General features: G+C 37.7%; 1 protein-coding gene and 1 long non-coding RNA gene across 2 annotated transcripts; one reads left to right on the top strand and one right to left on the bottom strand.

Moving 5' to 3' along the window:
* The first annotated feature begins 571 nt into the window (after nt 1–571).
* On the top strand, nt 572–19,402 carry oafa (OAF homolog a). The gene is made up of 4 exons (XM_082179642.1): nt 572–1,298; nt 15,819–15,953; nt 16,936–17,116; nt 17,633–19,402. The coding sequence occupies exons 1-4, from the start codon at nt 1,068–1,070 to the stop codon at nt 17,899–17,901; spliced, it is 816 nt and encodes a 271-aa protein (XP_082035768.1). The 5' UTR covers nt 572–1,067; the 3' UTR covers nt 17,902–19,402.
* LOC309506089 lies at nt 9,165–12,060 on the bottom strand. Its single transcript, XR_014208633.1, has 2 exons — nt 11,622–12,060; nt 9,165–11,566 (listed from the first exon to the last, which is right to left on the bottom strand). It is a non-coding gene; the product is annotated as an uncharacterized lncRNA (long non-coding RNA).
* Nucleotides 19,403–20,330: the final 928 nt, after the last annotated feature.

A 20,330-nucleotide genomic window follows, 5' to 3' on the forward strand; every position in this document is an offset into this window, starting at 1 on the left:
TTTTTATGTGTCTGATGACTCATAACCTATGACTATAGTCTATGTCGTGTGTGTACAAAGTCCAAACTTCTCAAAGCTTTGTAAATATAGAAAACAAGTCATTCTGAGCAAACATGCTCTGTTTCATGAATTTCTGATGCTCGGGAGGCTAACAGCTAATTCTAAATAGGCTATCTATTTTTTTATGATTAAAAAAGTTGCCTTTTTGAAATCCCAAACTTTAAGAACCATATAGTCTAACATTAATATTGGCACATGATAACTCACTTGTAACTCTATAATTAAATCAGATTAAGAAACAAATAAAACTGAGTGTGATTAGCCTAATATTGTATTGCGTTTAATAAGCATAGTTAGGCTAATATTATCACATATCTAGGATAAAATAATATATTGCAAATGTACATAATATACAAGTATTCTTTGTTAATGAATATGATATGTAAATCACCTACATTGCATAAAGAGTTAAGTGCTAGAAATAAATCTGAGGAGTTGTGTATTAATCAGACGGTTATTTGAGAGGGCGCTACGCCTTTAAGAGTTTTCGAGCGCTGCCTGCGAAACTTTGGGAGCCCGGTGGACTGCTGCACTTTGGATAATGAAGGAAGTGACGAATCCGCAATGACTAGGAGAGAGAGGAAAAAACTCCAGAGGAGAAAAACAGAAACTAAGACTGAAGTCAGCGTGAAGCGCAGTGAACTGAATGAACGCGAGCGTCAGTGGCACGAGTCGGCAAGAGCTCACGAATCAAAGTTCCCTCAGTGAGAGGCGCGAGACGAGTGCAAACACCAGATGGATCCGTGTGTGACGCGGCTCTCTTAAATGTTTATTTACCAAACGTGGAAAGTCTCTAGACCTGTTTTTAAAAGACTTTATGAATTCATTTGTATTTCCAGCTTCCAAAAAATATGGATGAAGTTGTGAAAGTGAAGCGGCTGTGATTGTTTTGAGGAGATAGCGGAGTCTATCTGAAGACTTGTGGAATGAGTCGAACCGCATCAGCGACTGTAATTCCTGTGGATTCTCCTTCTGAGCCCGGAGTTTGACTTTTAGGATTATCTGGCATGTTTGCGAGGTGGATTTCACCGGGTTCAGTTCGGTTTACTGTGTTGGTTTTGCTGCTCACTGTGACAGTAACTCTCGGGTCTGCTTCTGAGCTGAAGGTGAAGGTTCGTTTGGCCGATGGACAGATCACAGATGAACTTCTGGAGGCGGACAGTGAGAAAGACTCCATCACTGTGGAGTTTAAACAAGGAGATGGGACTCTTATAACTTTTGTGGCCGATTTCAAACAGGTAAGTTGAAAACTATGGCCAGGATAAATGTATGTTTGTTTAATATGATTGTCACTGAAGTGTGCTGGAATGCATTATATTGCTTGACTTTTTTCATGAACCCGCCCCCTTTCACAGTATAGGGGAATTATTTGAGCATTTCTGAATATCAAGTCAACAAAATTACATTTGAGGACTTTAACAGGCCTAAGTCTTATTAGTCTTATTTCATATTAAGGAACACTCTGAAGGACAAATGCTCTATCACTTTCAGACAAACAAACAAAAAAAAACAAAAAAAAGCTATGTTCAATATAAAATGCTGTATTCAATATATAGGCTACATGTTCAATATAAAATACTTCAACTTATTTTAAGAAGCAGAAGTTGTGAATGTGATTTTGGAGTTCCACAAAACTATACATTTACATTTGATTAGTTGACTTGCTAATCCAAAGCAAATTACAGTACATTCAAGGTTTCTGCTCAGCCTATTAGATTTGAATGATTTTACTTAAATTTCTAGCTTTACTAGAATTTTTTTTTAGTAAATGGTTACATTTAGTTACATTTACATTTAGTTATTTAGTTAGTTAGCTGGCACTTTAATCCAAAGAAAATTACAGTACATTCAAAGTGTCAGCTCAAAAAAAAAAAAAAAAAGTTTGGATCATTTTACCTACATTTCTAGCCTTTACTATATTTGTCATTTAGCCTACCAGATCATCTACAGTGATGAAGCCTCAAATATTGGTAATTTGAGAAGTGGTTACTTTTCCTTCCTCGTGCCATTAAAGTCCGTGTCTCTGTGTTAAATCATCCACATTAGTGATGAACTTCTGACCTGAGGTCAGATTCTTTCACTGGTGATCATACCATCAGGATTAGCAGTGGCACTGTCACTGGCCTCATCCGCCTCAGTTCAGTCACGTCAGCAGCCCTCTGCCCCTCACGTCCCCTGATCCTCCACAGATGTGGTCAGTGTGGGGGTTTGCATCACATTTGGGAAGGCTTGAACTTTTCCTTTCCTCTTTTTATCAGTTCCACTGGCGGGCCTGTCTCCATTCTTCTCACATGTGGTTCTCATCTGTTTCCCCTGTATCTCAGGGATTTATGGAAATTTGAATGAACGAGGACTTCCTGCTGCCTTACTGGATTTACTGCATTGAAAGGGCTTTTAACAGGGATGGAGGAAGACAAATATTCATTTATATTACTAAATGAAGTATGGCTATTCTGGTATCTGCCTAATCAGGTGCTAAGTGAACCCTCTGGTTTTGATTTCCAAAGCTGTGTACTTGTGTAGAGTTTTTTTCTTTTCTTTTCTTATCTTTTCTTTTACATAGGCATTTGATTGCAGATTTGGCATAGCATAGCTCTAAATATCTTTCATTCATCAGAGTGAATGCTGCTTTGGTTTAGTTTTCTGTTGTTGTGGAATTTACATGGATGAAATGCCAACCATGGCATATTTTAGACCAGATTCAGCAAATGAGAATTGTATTGTTGATTATTTTATTTTCTTCTTTCTAACTTGGTTACACTTATACACAATAATAACAACAAAAAGGTTCCGTTTGTTAACATTAGTTTGCTACATTAGTTAACAATCAAAATACTTCTAAAGCCTTTCCTTTTCTTGGTTAATGTTAATTTCAACATTTACTAATACTTTATTAAAATTAAAAGTTGTATCCAATAATATTATATAAAGGGGCTGTGTGTAGAATTCAGAAACCCTTGATATTAGCGACACCGGTGGCCGTTATGTGAACTGCAGCCAGAAACGCACACGGTTAACATGGTTAATGCACACAAAACGTACAAGAAACTGATTGATTTAATGCCCCGATATATTAATGGCAAAGTTCTTTTTCGTTCTTGGCTTAAAAGTCAAAAGAAGTTTGTGATACCTTTGCAGCGATATATTGTTAATGAACATTCAGACGATATCCGATAAGAAAACATGCACATAATCTACAATGGAAACACATTTACAGAATACATTTCTCAATGCGCATCAAAAAAGACATGTTACTTTGCGATGGGACGGCATAACTGGACCAACCAGTGGACTGATCTTATTGCACAGCATCTGAAATGCTGTTTTGGCCATTCTGAAATGCCTGAGCGAAGTCTGTTGTTAAAGTGGTTCGGTATAATTACCTTTCAGAACACGACTTAAATGACTGCGTTCCCAAACTGCAGCATCTGCCTCCGAAAGCAAAATAACATGACTGTGTTTATTGCGTTTCGTCTGCACGCTCTGAGGTGCAAGTAATTTATTATATACAAAAAATATTATGGCTTCTACGGCTGCAGCAACTTCCATTTTTCTTTGTGATATTTAGTGCCGGTTTATCAGGAAGTCACGATTTGGTTTTCTTCGAATCACTGGATGGAAATGGTGCTTTATTTGCAACTTTGGATGGAAACATGGCTAATGTTATGATTGATAGTTTGATTATTTGATACTATAGACTATATAAATCTGGCTATGTGAGACTATTATCCTGACCTGAACAGTGTAAAAACATCCATTTCATGTGTCATTTAACGAAAGAGAGGCTCTCGGGAGGGTGCGTAACGGCCACATCTTTTTGATTTTCCTGACAAAAACATTCTTGAGTCCTTCACGTAAAAATCAGTCTACAGGCTTTCATAGACGACTTAGGAAGCCGGAGGAGGTCTCGTTTTTTAAGTTTCATTACAAGCTTATCAAACATTGGCAAATGAAAAAGCAATTAATACATGAAAATCCTTACATATAGCCCCTTTAATTAACCTGAGCTAACTAACAATAAACAGTTGCATTTTTATTAGAGTCCCCCCTGTGATCAATCATTTTATCCCTTAAAATAGCTTGAATGTAACTCTACACCCTTGCCTCATTTAGTAAACATGATTCTATGAATATGTAAATTAGCCCCGCCTCCACTCACTCACACCAGCTCAGAGATCCAATCGTTGACGTGATTGGTTACAAGGTAGTTTGTGACGTCAGAATCACCAGCGATTTCAAACCGTGTTTTTGAGACTGTCTTTGGTTCACTGCAGTTTTAAGGGAAAATACAAAATGGTGTTGATTTATGAATTTGCACATGGTTTTAAAGTACATTAAAAACACCACATAGACATATAAACAACATTAAAAACTTGATTTTCACCACAGGGGGACTTACATTAACCAAAATGAATAAATAAACTACAACAAATGTATCGCTCATTTTTAGTTAATGTTAGTTTCTGCATTAACCATTTACTAAGGTGACCTTAATGTAAAGTGTTACACCTTATATTTTAATTGTTTTAAAATGTTTTATTTTATTTACATGGCATCATTAAAGGGTACTTTTTTCTCACAACTGCAAGTTTGCATCTCACAATTCTGATATAAACTCGCAATTGCGAGTTATAAAGTCCAATTCTGAGGGGAAAAAAGACTGACTTTTTTTCCCTCCGAATTCCAAGTTTTGCATGTTATAAAGTCAGAATTGTGAGTTTATATCTTGTAATTCTGACTTTATTTCTCAGAAATGCAAGTTTATATCTGGCAATTCTGACTTTTTAATAAGCGATTGTGACTAGGCCTATATCACACAATTCTGAGAAAAAAGGTCAGAATCGCAAGTTTATATCACGCAATTCAGAGAAAAAAAATGTCTGAATTGTGAGAAAAAGTCGCAATTATCTTTTTAGATTTTTTTTATTCAGTGGCTGAAACAAGCTTCCATACTCAGATACAGTTTACCCATATATAACAGCGTGATGTTTTGTTACTGTTCAGGTCAAGTTTCAATGGAAATCAGATGAGATAGGAATATCACGCAAATCATGTGGTTGTGGCCCTTTTTAAGCATACATTTTCATAATATAAAAAAACAGATATATCTGAGTAACAGACTGGCCTTTTTTCCTGTTTGTGTGGAAAAAGTGTGGGCTGTATGAGGTTCTTTTACAATTTGGCCTACTTCGACTGTTTCGGCTTGCAGGAATTAGAGCAACACCTCACAATCCAGCGGCAACTGTTTGGTGGAAGAGATACTACGTGTGATCACATTGATCTTTCATCTCTAACTCAAGCTTTTCTCTTAAACTGTTCCGTTGTCTTTCTAGTTGTATTATGTTTCTCAGCGCTCTGTCTCTGCCCATCGGCAGCATATGCAGTGATGACGATGAATTCATCTCAGCTCGCATCCACTGCCAACCGAGGAGCCGAGCGGTCTGCTTTTATGCTCATCTCCCTATTGGGATATCTGTGACCTGCTTGGACACAAGCCATCCCTCCTCTTCACTTTGAAATGTTATCGGCTCATAACGTTTGAGCCAGCTGTAAACTTTATTGTATAAGATTCAACTCTGGGGCAATCATTGATTTATTGTTGTTGACAACGTGTTGTGTTGGCTCTGATTTTAGGAACTCATCATAAGCTCAGTGGAATTTTGAAGTTGTTTCACTTTTAAATTTGTCGTTTTGTCACTTGTGGGAACTTGTCTGCCTTTTATGTCCTAGCTTTTCAATCAGTGATATATCAGTGATTGTGTTTGGATGCCATCCAGGTGTGTGAACATGCCCACTTGAACCTAGCCAGTCCAACCTGTTTCAAAATGTCCCACTAATTCTGAGACATGTGACAGGGATGTGACCGTAACTACAAACCGCCAAGGCTTGAACAACCGCTCTCATGATGACACAATATATGTTTAAATGATTCATGTCAATATGAATGGAAGACCACACCCGTTGTGTAGACGTTGCTGTTTTACTGCTGTCATTACAATAAAGGAACTAATACATTGCATGACTGGCACAGTATAAATAGTGCATTGCAATGTGCTGGATCTAGAGGTGATTTTATTTATTAGAATGTAGAAACAGCACATTTCACCTTTAAAATCACATGTAAAATGGGTTTTTCACCACACTGCTTACAATACAGCAAACTGTGTGCTGTCTCTGATAACCAGTTACAGTTCAGTTCACATTTTCATGTTCAAGTGTGTCGGCAACAGGCAGGACATCTCTGGCAGCCCTCTTGGCTACAAGCTGATGTCTTTATTCAAGCCAGAATAAGGCAGATGTTGACCCTTTGAGTGCCGCTGAGAAAGAAAGAAGAGGCCTCATTTACCCACAGACACTGTTATGTGCTGAACTGTTCAAGTCCAGTTGATCCAGAGCACATTCGAGCAGTGTCAGTGGTAAAATATTTTGAGCTCTGAGAAACTGAAATATGCTGATGTTTGAAGCTTAATTTTCTTGCACTTTCTTTTAGCACAGCAGTCTTTTACTGTTGCAATTTGCTAAAACTCTTGATTGCACAGATTGCATTTTAAAAAATCCCTGTGTGAGCTTAAATGGACTGTCTTCGTGTTTCATAAGTTGTCACGAGCATATTGCATATCATCAGTTTGATTGCTGAAGATTGCTTTCTTTGTACCATAGCAGCGTATAGTATGTAATCAAGGTGGTAATTTCTGCCTTAGTCACTGGTTTGAACGATACACAAGTTTACAAGATTTTGCCAGTGGTGGAAGAATTCAAACCATAAATATGTTTAAATTTATAATGTGAATATATGCTATTTGAATATAATATACTTAAAATTGACAATAAATTTATCTTTCTTTTTGTTTTCTTTCACTAAAATGTGATATGTGATTTTATTCCTCATATTTCCATTTTGGTGGCATATTGCAAGCAGTATTCCATATTTTCCATTTGAGGGAAAAGAGAACGTGAGCATCGCAACATATGTTTTACCATTCATATCACTTTGTTTTGAATCACTACTGAAGCATCAATCATTCTTTAATCATGTAATGTTGTAGTTCCTAATAGTTACTGTGCATCTGCCTTATTTACTCACCAAAGCCGTTTTTATTTGCATTAGGCACATTTGGACCCTGAAGGGAGATGAAGAGCATTTTAATACTCATCATAATTCATTCACTTCACTCCCGGAATTAGTTTAGCATAGTTAAACATGCCTTTTATCATTCAGGATTAGCTGTTTCCTTAAAGCCCCTCCAAAGTGACATGTCTTAACAGCCACAAGAGTTTGATCCTATGATCTGTTTGAGTCATTGCTTTATGAATCAAGCTTTTTGGGTTACATCAGTTCTTGCTAAGTCCAACTTCCTGGTGAAAGACATTGTATAACCTAGGGTTGCATTGTTGTTTTCTTGATGAGGCATATCTCAATGGAAATGAGATGTACTTCCCCCTTATAGTTTACAGGAACAGCATGATTTCTCCCTGCTGCGTTTGGGTCTTGTCTTTTCTTCTCCCACGCTCTGACGTCTCCCTCTGTGTCTTGTGCAATACCTTTGGCTTGGTAGGGGGTGTTGAAATATTGGCGTAACTGTTGTAAAGGGGCATCAGCTTTAAGATCTTGATTTATTATAAAACGCATTGCCTAAGCTTTTGTTCTAAATCCAGATGTTTTGTTAGTTTTAAGATGGTTGTGGAAGAAGTTAACAGCCCATAGGGGGTAACGCCATGATCTTCACTGGAGCAGATGAACATATATCAGTGAGTGTGAAGCACATTAAGACAGCTGAAACAGGGTAAAGACATCCCTGCTGTCCCGCAAGAGCTCAAGTTAGCCACATGCCAAATAGGAGTCAAAGGTCACATTGAGACAACTCAGTGGAAGCAATGGTCTTCCATTTCCGTAATAGCCAAGTGCCTCTATTTTTGCCATGCTGTTTGGTTTTTGGTGTCATATTCAGAGGAAATCTACTTTAAGATGTTACCAAAACAGAATTGCTTGGTTCCTTTTTTGTTGACTTTTATTTACTGCAATGCATGTTGTGTTTTTGTTAAATGTGTAAGACATCAAATTCCTCTTGTATTTTAACCACCACAACTCAGGCATTTCTCCCACGCTCTGTCTTTTGTCCGAGGTTGCTGTTCATCAGAGCGAAATGTTAAATGCTGGCATGCACCTGTGCCTTTTCACCAGCCTTCTTAAAAAAACCAATTAAACATCTCTGCCGTCACATAAGGAGCCGTAATCCAGTTAAACTGAAATTCTAGGCAATGGCGTTTCTCCTTGAAGAGGAACCACATTTACCATAAACATTTTGCATATCTGTTTCTTCTGGATCATGTCTGCGTGCCTTGTTATTTGTCTATTGAATCTTTCCCTTAATTAGCTTTAACTGCTCGGGGTGAAATATGTAATACTTCATAACCGTTGAATCTTTGACGTCTTGCCAATCTGGAATTTTGTTTCATAAGGGAAATTTCAAAGCATGCGTACCTGCATTCTGACTCAGCCTTGATGACTTCAGTCTACTGACTTGGCTTAAGGGAAATGCCACCCAAAAAATGAAAATTGTCACCATTTATGTCTCATCCCTCATGTTGTTCCAAACCTGTATGACTGACTGACTTCTGTGGAACAAAAAAGATATTTTGAAGAATGTTTCGTTTTTTGTTCATACAATGAAAGACAATGGGGTCCAAAAAAACTTCTCTTTTGTGTTCTTCATAAAAAGTCATACAGGTTTGGACTGGAGTGACATGAATAAATGATTACGGCCAGGAAGGCTGGAAACATACGTTACGCAGATCAATGCTTGGCAAGTATGCGGTTGTACGTACTTATGTGGTAGTAAAAAGTTATCAAGGGAGCTTTAAAGTAATCTTCAAATGCCTTTGCCATTAATACAGATGTGTTTTGACTCAGGTAGCAGCTATAAACATGTCAACAGAAGAATGTGTGCTGTTGTATTTCCTGTTGAAAAGAAGAGCGTTGAAAAGAAGAGCGTTTATCACTCTCTATTATAGCACATTATGAATTGCGTTAAGACAGATTTTAATAAAAAAATTATGTCAGGAATGTCAGAATCAAAATGCGTAGTTTGTGCATAAAAAATGTCTTCAAAACCAACACATGTGACATGTGAACGATGTTCACTAACCCGGTGAAGTTTTTCTATTGGATTGGTCTTTATTGTCTTTAGCATGCAGTGTGAAGTATTTCACTCAGGTCCCTGATCATTCCGATTCAATATCAGTGAGTGAAGAACAAATTTATACTCTTGTGCGTTATGTATTATGTACGTTATCGTCTCTGACAGACAGCAAGTTAAAGCTTCTCAGGCTGCCATTTCTCCCTCTTCTCAGAAAGTGATGGCACATTCAAAACATACGGTAGTGTGGGTTTTTCAGGAAATGCGTTTACTCACTGGACCTATGCTTCTCGTAAATACTACCGGGTATTGTGTATGTAATTTTCTGACAGACATCAGTGTTGTGAGATTCAGATGATGTGGATTTGAAAACTGATGGATCGAAAGGTAATACATTTTTCTTTAGCCGACAAGTATTCAGTGATGTGATTGATGCCCACAAGTTCTAATATCCCAACCGACAGCCAGCCCAAGTTTTTGACGGACGTGATAACGTGGATGAGGGGTGAACTATGAAATGCTAGAAATGTTTGAAAGCAGCCATATCACCCCATAGTCCAAGACTGGTTGCCCACTGATGCTAAACAGGGCTGAGCCTGGTCAGCACTTGGATGGGAGAGCTCCCGGAAAACCAGGTTGCTGCTGGAAGAGGTGTTAGTGAGGCCAGCAGGGGGCGCTCACCCTGTGGTCTGTGTGGGTCCTAACGCCCCAGTATAATGATGGGGACACTATTCTGTCAAAAAGCACTCACCTTCGAATGAGACGTTAAAACCGAGGTTCTGACTCTCTGTGGTCATTAAAAATCCCAGGATGTCCTTCGCAAAAAAAGAGTAGGGGTGTAAATGAAAAAAATGGCCTCTGTCATTCATCATGGCCTTAATCACCTGTCAAAATGTGTTGACTTCGGAAAATCAAATTAATTTTTACCAGGAAATTAGTGGTTTTGATGCACAAAGTTGTTTGTCTTTTTTAACAAAATTCTTTTATTTAAACCCACCTTGAAAATCCTGTTGTAAATAATAGTGAAATATCACTTTTTAAAACTGTTGTTGCATTATTACCCCTAAGCAGATTTTGACTCATGGTTATGCAGATGTTAATAATGCATGTAATGTGAAACCTTGAAGTAGATACCCTCTTGTTTTGCACAACATTTAGTTTTCTCAATTCTCTTGTGTAATTCGTGTTTTTGTTTTGTGCAGTTCAAAGTTTTTAATGACAGTGTGCATTGTATTGCAAACAGGGATCTTAAGCAATTCCTCTTAAGGCCTCCTGGGTAGACATTATTAATGCCAGTGGTTATAATAGAAAGCACTTGCAAACATAAAGCAAACATCTTTATAGTGGCAGAACAAATATAATTTAATTGACATGGTTTTTAAAATCATTCATCAATGTCTCTGCATTGTAGTGTGGCAGAATGAACAAACATGTATTTAATCTCTTCTGTCATAGTTGCTCGTCTCTAGAGAGGAATTTTAGAGGGTGTTTTATGTATAAGAGACACAAACAAACAGAGTTGGAAGGCTAATGTTATATAAACTACTACAAATTCAGATCCAAGCAGCAATCGCTTAAGTTACAAGTTCCAAAACAAAGCAGAAGTGACGAGTCTTGTAGTGTCCACTTGGCTTTAGTTATGGGATAGTTCACCCAATCGCACAAATTCATTCCAAACTTGTTTGACTTTATTCTGTTAAACACAAAGGAAGTATTTCTGAAAAAATCTTTGGTTTATCCAATCTTTCATCTGTGATTGTTCTTAACGTTGTATGTCTGACGTGAATTTTATGGCATAAGCTACATTTGAAACTGGCTGTGAAAGCCGTGCCAAACTTTGTGATGATGCCATTGTCAGACGTCAACAGCATAGTCTAAACAAACACGCCGTGATCCTGCAGCAGGACCAGGAGCAGAAGCTAATGTTTGCTTGGACTTCAGAGATATATTTCTTCAGGACTGTCAAAATAAACTCTTCTGCACCAAGATTTGTTTAGTTTCTAATCTGGTCATTTGGTGGACCTGTGCAAGGTTGGAGGGTGAATGAATGAAAAACTGAGCTGAGGATCTACCTGACTGAAGTATTTACTCACTAACCCGGCTTAGGCATGTTCCTGCATGGAGGGGGTCAAACAGAGAATTGCAACAGGACCCTGGAGGAAAGCGAAAGAGATATTCGCCTCAGATAAGAGGAAATTGTCAAGCAATGAAGATAAAGGATAGTTGTAAAAAGAATTCAATGATTGAGCTACTGATATCATGTCAGCTTGCAACAGCAGACGTGAGTGGTTTACCTGTGCAGTGTCAGCTTGCAGGGTTTCTCCCTGTTGTCATGAAGGTGTTTGCAAAGCAGTGACGCCAACACTTCCCTATAATTAAATTGAGTGGCTAAAGCAGCCCCCCCCCCCCCCCCCCTCACCCCACCAACCCTCACCTCACCAACCCCTCTCTCTGTTCCTTAAAGCAAACCGCCTTTCTGAAGAGGTCCTTCTAGTGCCGGAGCTTAAAATAACAACTGCCTGCTCACTCCCCCCCTCTTGCGTTTGCTGATTGTTCTGTCACCCATGCGGTAATTCCACCAGTTCTGCCTCCTCCGTCAGTTTAATTGCGTTCCTGCTGCTTCGTCCTTTGAAGAACTTCCATGCTGAACAGTTCTTCGCAATATAGGTTTGAGTTAAAATTTTTGGATGTCTGTCATTATATGTACTGATTCACAGATTGGGATCTGTGCACTTTAGTTTTTACTTTTTCATTTTGTATAGTGTTCATGTAATGTAATGTCTATTGTGAACATAAATAAGAGATGCTAGAAAGTAGTTCGATAAAGGGAAAAATAAATGAAAATACACTTCTGATTTTTTTTTTTTTTATGTTTTAAAAAAAAATTTCATGCTCAAATATTTGCTTTGATAAAAAATTGTGAAAACAGTAATATTGTGGAATATTTGGCCCCAAATATTCACTTAATATTAAGGGTTACTGGCCCCAAATATTATTTTTTTATTTTTTTATTTTTTTATTTGTAAAGTGATTTTTTTATATATTACATATTGATGTCTTTTTATTTTTAAATGGCACTTCTAGTCTAGTTTAAATGGCACTCCTGCGCTCAGGTCGCACTCAATCACCATTATATGTTTAGTCTAAAACGCAACTGCTCTCATGTTTTGCCGCAGGACAGCAATTGCAAGTACAATTTTCAGCTTTGCAGGACTGTGATATGAAGAGTGTGCAAAGTAACATATCTTTAGCAACAGTGTGAAAGTGAATAGCACATAACAGGCACAATAATGGCTATAAACAGATATCTATCGGTACAATATGCATCACACGACTAAACGTGTCATAGTTTTTGGAAGCTTACGTCTTCACGGTCTGCACTACAACTTCATATTTATCCACTGTGTGGACGGAAGACCAAAACGGAGAGAAAAAGATGGGGTTTCAACTTTCAAACGAAAAATTATAAGAGTGGACAAGGCCAAAGTTTGTCTGCGTAATTGAATTGACCTCCTCAGGGAAAACTATACAAATAAAAGAGCATTGTCATTCAAGTGGAATATTAGAGGTGGTGAATGATTCTTGGAATGTGAATGGATTTTCCACAGGCTCAGTGAGACTGCAGCTCCATGAGTTTGGGGGTTGACCAACTCTGGAAACCAGATGGAAGGTTCTAGAAAGAGGATGAGATGAGAGCTCCAGAACAAACAGAGACAGCTTTGGCTTGTTTATTTTGATTGTCTGAGAAAACCTCCTACTTTGCGAATGAAACCCTGAAAGCTTGCTCCCTTCTGTCGGCTTGGTGCTCGAGGCCTTACTGTGAAAAACGAGGAGGGGGGAGTGAGGAGAATGTGTGTGTCTTCTGCTGGCAGAGTCATGAGGATGCCAGAGCAAGGAGAAGCTGATGAATGGGTACACAGGTCTGTGGCCTTGCTCTCCGCTCTGGGGTTTCCCATAATGCCTTTACATGGAAGTCTTTATGAGCATGGGGGTACTGCCAGATATTTGGTCTGGTTGCTAACAGCAACTCAGTGATGTGCTGAAATATACGGTGTCTCTCTGTTGTTCTGGGCTGAATCACTATAAAATGTTGTAATGAAGATCTGACTGTAAGCTTGAAGGTCAACAGCTGACTTTTTAAATGCTAAAAAGCTTGAATTTAGGAGCCAAAATGAATCAAATCGATGGGTATTTGATAGGGATGCACAATAATGGTTACAGTCGGCATGAAGCGGAAGATGCAATTATCTTTTCTTCCCTATTATGTATATCCAAGGGAAACGGCTTCTTGGACAAGAAAAAATGTATGGATGGTTGTGGTTTGCTATTGCTGTGAATCTCATATGAGTGACAGGTTGTCCCGCCCTCACGCCAGTAAACACGTCATCAGAGAAGAGATGTTGCTGCAAGAGGGAGGGGAAGTTATTTTGATTAAAGATTACAAGGGCAAATTATATATATTTTTTTATAATTATGTGCAAGGACAAATCGTTTATAATAAACAGTGCAGTATTCCATAAAAAATAAGAATTGTCAATTTTGATTTTGTAGTGACTTCAAACTAATAATCCCAATTATTTTGTTTAAATTTTTTTAATCGCGATCAATTACAATTGTTTTCAATTGAGAAATGTATTTTTATAATTTCTTTTATAGTTAGTAGAGATGCACCAAAACAAAATTCTCCGCCGATATGATAGCCGATTATACAGAATATCTGCCGATAATTTGATTCTCTAAAGGACACAAAAAATCTATGTAAATAATTCTGCAAACTATACAACCATCTCATTTGGTGGATTACTATAATATTAGAGATTAAAGTTAACAGAGCCCAAACTATATTAACTGCTATTTATTTTCAGATGTAATAATTATACTCAAATAAAAACTGAAATGTTTGAATGCAACTCAGTTGCATATAAGGTAGTTTTCATAAACACTTTATTCAAACATGCATATATAATTAACAGTAAATAAGCTCATCTCTAGTGTTTTTTATAGCTAAATGATGAACTGTGAACATTGGATAACTTTCCTGAGGCAAATGCAACGTTAAGTGACCTTGTTCACAAGCTGTTTTATTGACGTCTTTTCACGGTTGAAACACTGATTGAGCTCATTTCAGTAAGTTGTACTTCAACATACCTTTTGATGTTCATGCATGTTCTTTCGTGCTATAACTTGTATTAAAGTGAAGGAAAAGACTTGCGCTCCACGCTGCCGCTTGAACTGAGGCGTGATCTGTCACGTCACATTTAAGAGTGTCAAAACGCAATTTTTATTGTTTGAATTTCGTGATAAAATGGACAGAATTTATTGGCTGATGCCTGTTAGTGGCAGATACATCGGTGCATCTCTAATAATTAGAATAGTTGCACTTTCCTGTAAGCACAAATTAATCAAACGCTAACCCATATGCAAGGTTATTTTACCTTATCTCTCTACATTATGAAAGCAAAAACAATGAAATTCCTAATGTTAATTACAATAATTCCAAATTATGTCAATGTTTTTAATATTAAAATATTAAATATTTGTGTTGTAGCACAGAGGTTGAGTAAGTGCATTTATTCAGAAACCACTATCACAAACAATATAGTTGAGATTCATGTTTGGATCTATCACAAATAACACAGATAATTATGCTTAAATAATCGAGAGAAGCAGAAATCCTGATCACAATGTATATTAAGATTAATCATGCAGCCCTTGTATTTGATGCAACTAGCTGGTTGTCCTGCATCCTCAATAAACAAGCTACTGTTAGTCCAAAATGCCGCCGCTAGAGTTCTTACTAGATCAAGAAAATATGATCATATAACACCGATTTTATCATCACTGCATTGGTTACCTATAAAGTTCCGTATTAATTACAAGGTATTGCTACTGACTTATAAAGCCCTAAACGGCTTAGCTCCAGTCTATTTAATGGATCTTCTATCGCCCTATAATCCATCGCGCTCTTTAAGATCACTAAATTCAAGGCTTTTGGTCATACCTAGGATATCCACAACCACCAAAGGAGGGAGAGCATTTTCACATTTGGCTCCAAAACTCTGGAATAGTCTTCCTGATACTGTTCGTTGCTCAGACTCGCTCTCCCAGTTTAAAACTAGATTAAAGTAGCATCTCTTCAGCCAGGCATTCATATAATATTTTTAGTCTTACAGTTCAAACTACAATCCGGCCTCTAGCTCATAAATGCCAGAGGAGAACTGGCCCCCGACTGAGCCTGGGTTCTCCCAAGGTTTTTTTTTCTCCATTAGGTCACCTGATGGAGTTTTAGGACACCATTAGGTCACTTGATGGAGTTTTTCGGTTCCTTGCCACTGTTGCCTTTGGCTTGCTCAGTTGGGGATATTTTGGGGATATTTAATTAAATTTTATCAATCAATAAATTCCACTAGAAACAAACCTTGTTGTATTATTTTAATTGAATACTGTGAAGCTGCTTTGATACAATCTGTATTGTGAAAAGCGCTATACAAATGTACTTGACTTGACTTGTTGATGCCATACAAATCTCCTACTCAAAGACTTCAGTATTTGTAGTTATTATATAACACATTAGTTAAGGAGTTGCACAATTTAATGATGACTGCATGTGTTTCTTCTCAGGATGTGAAGATCTTCCGGGCGCTGATCCCGGGGGAACTGGAGAGAGGGCAGAGCCAATACCAGGCGCTCTGCTTCATCACACGGCTCAACCACAATGAGATCATCCCCAGCGAGTCCATGGCCAGACTGCGACAGGTCAGGCTCCCTCTGTGGCTGATGACGGGGCAGGGGGAAGTCATTGGGAGTGAGGGAGCAGATCCGGGGTGTTAGAGTTGAGCTTTTGGGTTAACTGTTGCATAGGAGTGTGATGTTTTAAAGGGGTGGTTGATTATGATTTCACTTTTTTAACTTTAGTTAGTGTGTAATGTTGCTGTTTGAGCGTAAACAACATCTGCAAACTTACAACGCTCAGAGTTCAAAGCAAAGGAAGACATTTGCTTTTAAAGAAATAGTTTTTTTAAGGACTATAAGTAAAAAGGCTGGTATGGACTACACGACATTCCTCCAGGGTTAGTGACATCACCAACCCTAAAATTTACATAAACCCCGCCCCCTGAACACGATTTATAGATTATCAAGACAGAATATGCTAATCAGTGATTAGAAGATAACTACACATAAGCTACATGAATTCATCAACTAAACATTCAGAAACGTCCTGTTGCTTTCTACATGTTGTCACTTCTTCTTGAGTCTCTCCATCATTGTCTGACTCCAGTTTGAACAGAAAAGGCTAAAAAAGTTTTTTACATTTTCAGTGCATGTCTGTGTAAGTGCAAGCTGTTGAAGCTCCGCCCTCTGTGCGGGAGCAGCCGCTCATTTGCATTTAAAGGGACAGACACAAAAACTGCATTTTTGCTCGCCCTCAGAAACTGACAATTTTAACATGCTATATAAAAATATCTGTGGGGTATTTTGAGCTAAAACTTCACATACATACTCTGGGGACATCAAAGACTTATTTTACATCTTGTGAAAAGGGAATTATACCACCCCTTTAAATTTGAGATCTCAGTGGAAAAAGGCTGTAAAAGGCCTTTGATGAGTTGCTCCTGGGAGGGTGTCCAAGGTCCTAAATGTGTGAAAATGAATGAAAGGTGTGATAAAAGACTGGAAACATTTAGCTTTAAAGAATGACAGTAGTGGTAATACTAAAAGTCTTTTTTATATTTTGCAGAAAAATCCCCAGGCCATCCGCACAGCGGAAGAGAAGAGAAGCACGGAGATGCTGAGCATGAACGTATCGGTCAATTTGACACGGACGTGGCAACTGAGTGCCCACATCCACAACATGTGCAGCGTGGCCCGGGAGGCCGTGTACACGCGCGAGGCTGATGTCAGACACTGGCTGGACAGAGGCAAGCATGCTTACTGCGTCCCTTAATTACACCCTACCAAACCCAGCACGATTAAATATAGCGCTGACATTGTGTTCTTCATATATTAACCCTCTAAAGCCTAATATAATGTATTAAATAATAGTCATATTTATGTAATGTGTGCATGTATGTATGTATGTATGTATGCCTATAAATATAATTTCATTGTCTACATATGTTTTAGTAAAATATTTATATATTAATTCATTGTTTAATTATTTGATTGGGTTAAGTATAGACTCTTAACCTGAATTATCATGTTTAATCATCAGAGATATGCCATATATAAACATAAAGGGTTTTAGCATCAAACCCTTTTACTTCTCAAATGTGAAAATTTTGGGGAGAAGGATCTGTAGTAAATCTAATTGAATGTAGTTAGACCTAGTACAGATGCATTACTGTTTGAACTGGAACACATCACTGTAGCACCTCACTGACCTACATAGCTTGATAATTACCTATAATAAATGTTTTTTTTCCCCGATCCTTCAGGCGCCGAGGGTTCCATGTTCGAGCCTCAAGCAGTGGAGGTGCCAGGTCTGCAGAGCTGCGGGACAGTGAAGGACCTGTGGCAGCCTTGCTCCTGTAGCTACAACCTCAGACTGGAATGGTACCCCTGCCTGCTGAAGTACTGTCGCAACAGGGACGTCTCTGGCAGGGGCAGCCCGTATAAATGTGGCATCAAAAGCTGCAGCAAAGGCTACCAATTTACTTACTACGTACCGCACAAACAGCTGTGCCTGTGGGAGGAAGAGACCTAGAAACACATGCTTCTACAAAAACATATTTAATGTGACCTTCACCACAGGTTTTGTTCACCTCCGAGCCTTCAGACTCGTGCCTACTGCACAGAGCAGTTTGACAAAGAAGTTATGCTGGATGGGTGCGGATGGAGTGATTTGAGCAGCCCGAGTGCTCTCATTTTGTTTTTCCAGAGCAGTTGGCCAAATCTTTGAGCTGTCGACTGTGCATTTAAGCTGGTCAGTAGTTTTAAAGCTCTTCCTGCTCTTACCAGCACTGTGGAATGAGTATTTTTTGAGTCTTGACATGCAGACCCAAGTGAGCAACCTGTGAATTAGTCAGTGTATAACAAGATGTAATCTTAAAATTAGCTGGATCTCGTCAGGTTGCCAATTTTAATTTTTTTTCTTTCCTGAAGCTGGTATTATTTATTTTGCAGTGGGAAATGACTGAAGACACTTAAGCACATGTTCAGAGAAAATTTCTCTTTTTAAAGTTTATTTTTTTTTTTAAGTTCTGTATTTTGACTGTTAGATTTAAAGCACTGTATTAAGTTAATGGTGGACGCATACATGCTTTGATTCATTTTTGGTACAGACAAAAAACGCTGTTGAGTCATTCTCCAATTGATTCAAACAGATTCAATCATGTGAATTTTCTCACCTCAAGTCTTAATGCTGGCAACCATTTGGGAGTGTGTGTTTTCATCTTCATAAGGATGGACTTCTAAGCATTGCACGTATGCAGGTCTAGTTGGATCAATATTAACTTATAGTTTGAAGTATGGATGTAAGTTGGGAGCAGTCAACACTGCAAAAGTAACATGGAAAACAAAAGTAACATGGAAAACCAAAGTAAGTCTATGTTCTGATAAAACAGGGAGAGAAAAACTGATGAAAATCCTGCTTAGATCGTTGCTACCGTGCATCAACACTGCCATCTTCTGGTTATCCAACATTACTGTCACTCAGGCACCTCATATCAGTATGACCTCAGTACATCAGCAGAGCTGTGAAACCATCACAAATATGGGTTCACATCATTTTGTGTGGTATCAAATGTCCTAGAAGATTCCTCCGGTTCAGAAGTGACTTCAACATTCAATAGGACCAAATTTACTGACTAAGCTCTAATCATGAAGAAGAGAAACTGTTATTGTTTCACATTTCACTACATTCACCTCCAACTCACGACTCGCCTCTCTTACTCTGCGAATGTTCACGTTTAACATACACATTTGACTCGGTTGTAGTTCATGGTACTAAAATGTTTATACTGATTTATTTAATTTTTTTGTTTTGTTTTTTTCAAAGAGTTAGTGTTATGTTAAAAGTGTTGTTTGAGATTACACCTCCCCAACCGACAGCTATTGTCTGGGATACAAGTGCCTTGTTGATTCAGTGTTTACTGAGTCTTTTTGATGATAAAGCTGTTATGAATAAAGTATCAAATTATTTTCCTATGAAAATGAGTATGGACATAATATGAAGTAATTTTAAATAAAAGCTCCTTCAGCTGTCACTTTCTTACTGTTGTTTTTAAACGCATTCAGAGTTCACTGCAACATGCTTTGATTTCTGAAGGATCATGTGATGCCGAAGTATTATTTAATGAGATGGTGTTATTGAATAAAGTGTTAATTATTCACTGACACAATGAAAGCAGACACCATATAGATTAAAACAATTGTTTTCAACCTTTTTTTGAGGACAGAGAAAAAAAATACAATTTGTAACAGCTGTTTTTCCGATTCCACAGACAGTGTACTGTCTTTATAACTTGCTACTCACTCTGGTCAACTACTAGCCAACAGCTTTTAAAAGGAAAAAAGTAAATAGGTTAATAGGTAGAAAAGGTATAGGTTAAAAAAAAGAGGTAAATTTGTTTGTTTTTACTTGGAGCTCAGCGTATTTCCTGATTTAGAGTTAGAATTATGCACTTGTTACGAGTTGTACTCCCTGATCTGTGTAATAATAATCTGTATGATCAGTGGTTACATACAGTATATTAGCTCTATCATTTTTAATTTTTGCAGATTTAGCATTTTAGTTGTTAAATTATTTATATACAATGTAATTTATTATAAATAGTTTTAAGATATTTTGTAGTCCCTTTGAAAACGAAAAACTGAGGGCCTCTAATATGTTAAAGGAATAGTGAAATTCTGTCATCATTTACTCATGTACAGGTGAAACTCAAAAAATGTGAATATTGTGGAAAGTTAATTGATTTCAGTTATTCAACTTAAAAGGTGAAACTAATATATTATATAGACTCATTACATGCAAAGTGAGATATTTCAAGCCTTTATTTGTTATAATTTGGATGATTATGGCTTACAGCTTAAGAAAACCCAAAATTAAAAATTTCAGAAATGTTGAACATTTTCATAAGCTGTAAACCATAATCATCAAAATTATAACAAATAAAGGCTTGAAATCTCTCTCTT

The sequence above is a fragment of the Leuciscus leuciscus genome (assembly GCF_965113295.1).
Source record: "Leuciscus leuciscus genome assembly, chromosome: 9".
Lineage (NCBI taxonomy): Eukaryota > Metazoa > Chordata > Actinopteri > Cypriniformes > Leuciscidae > Leuciscus > Leuciscus leuciscus.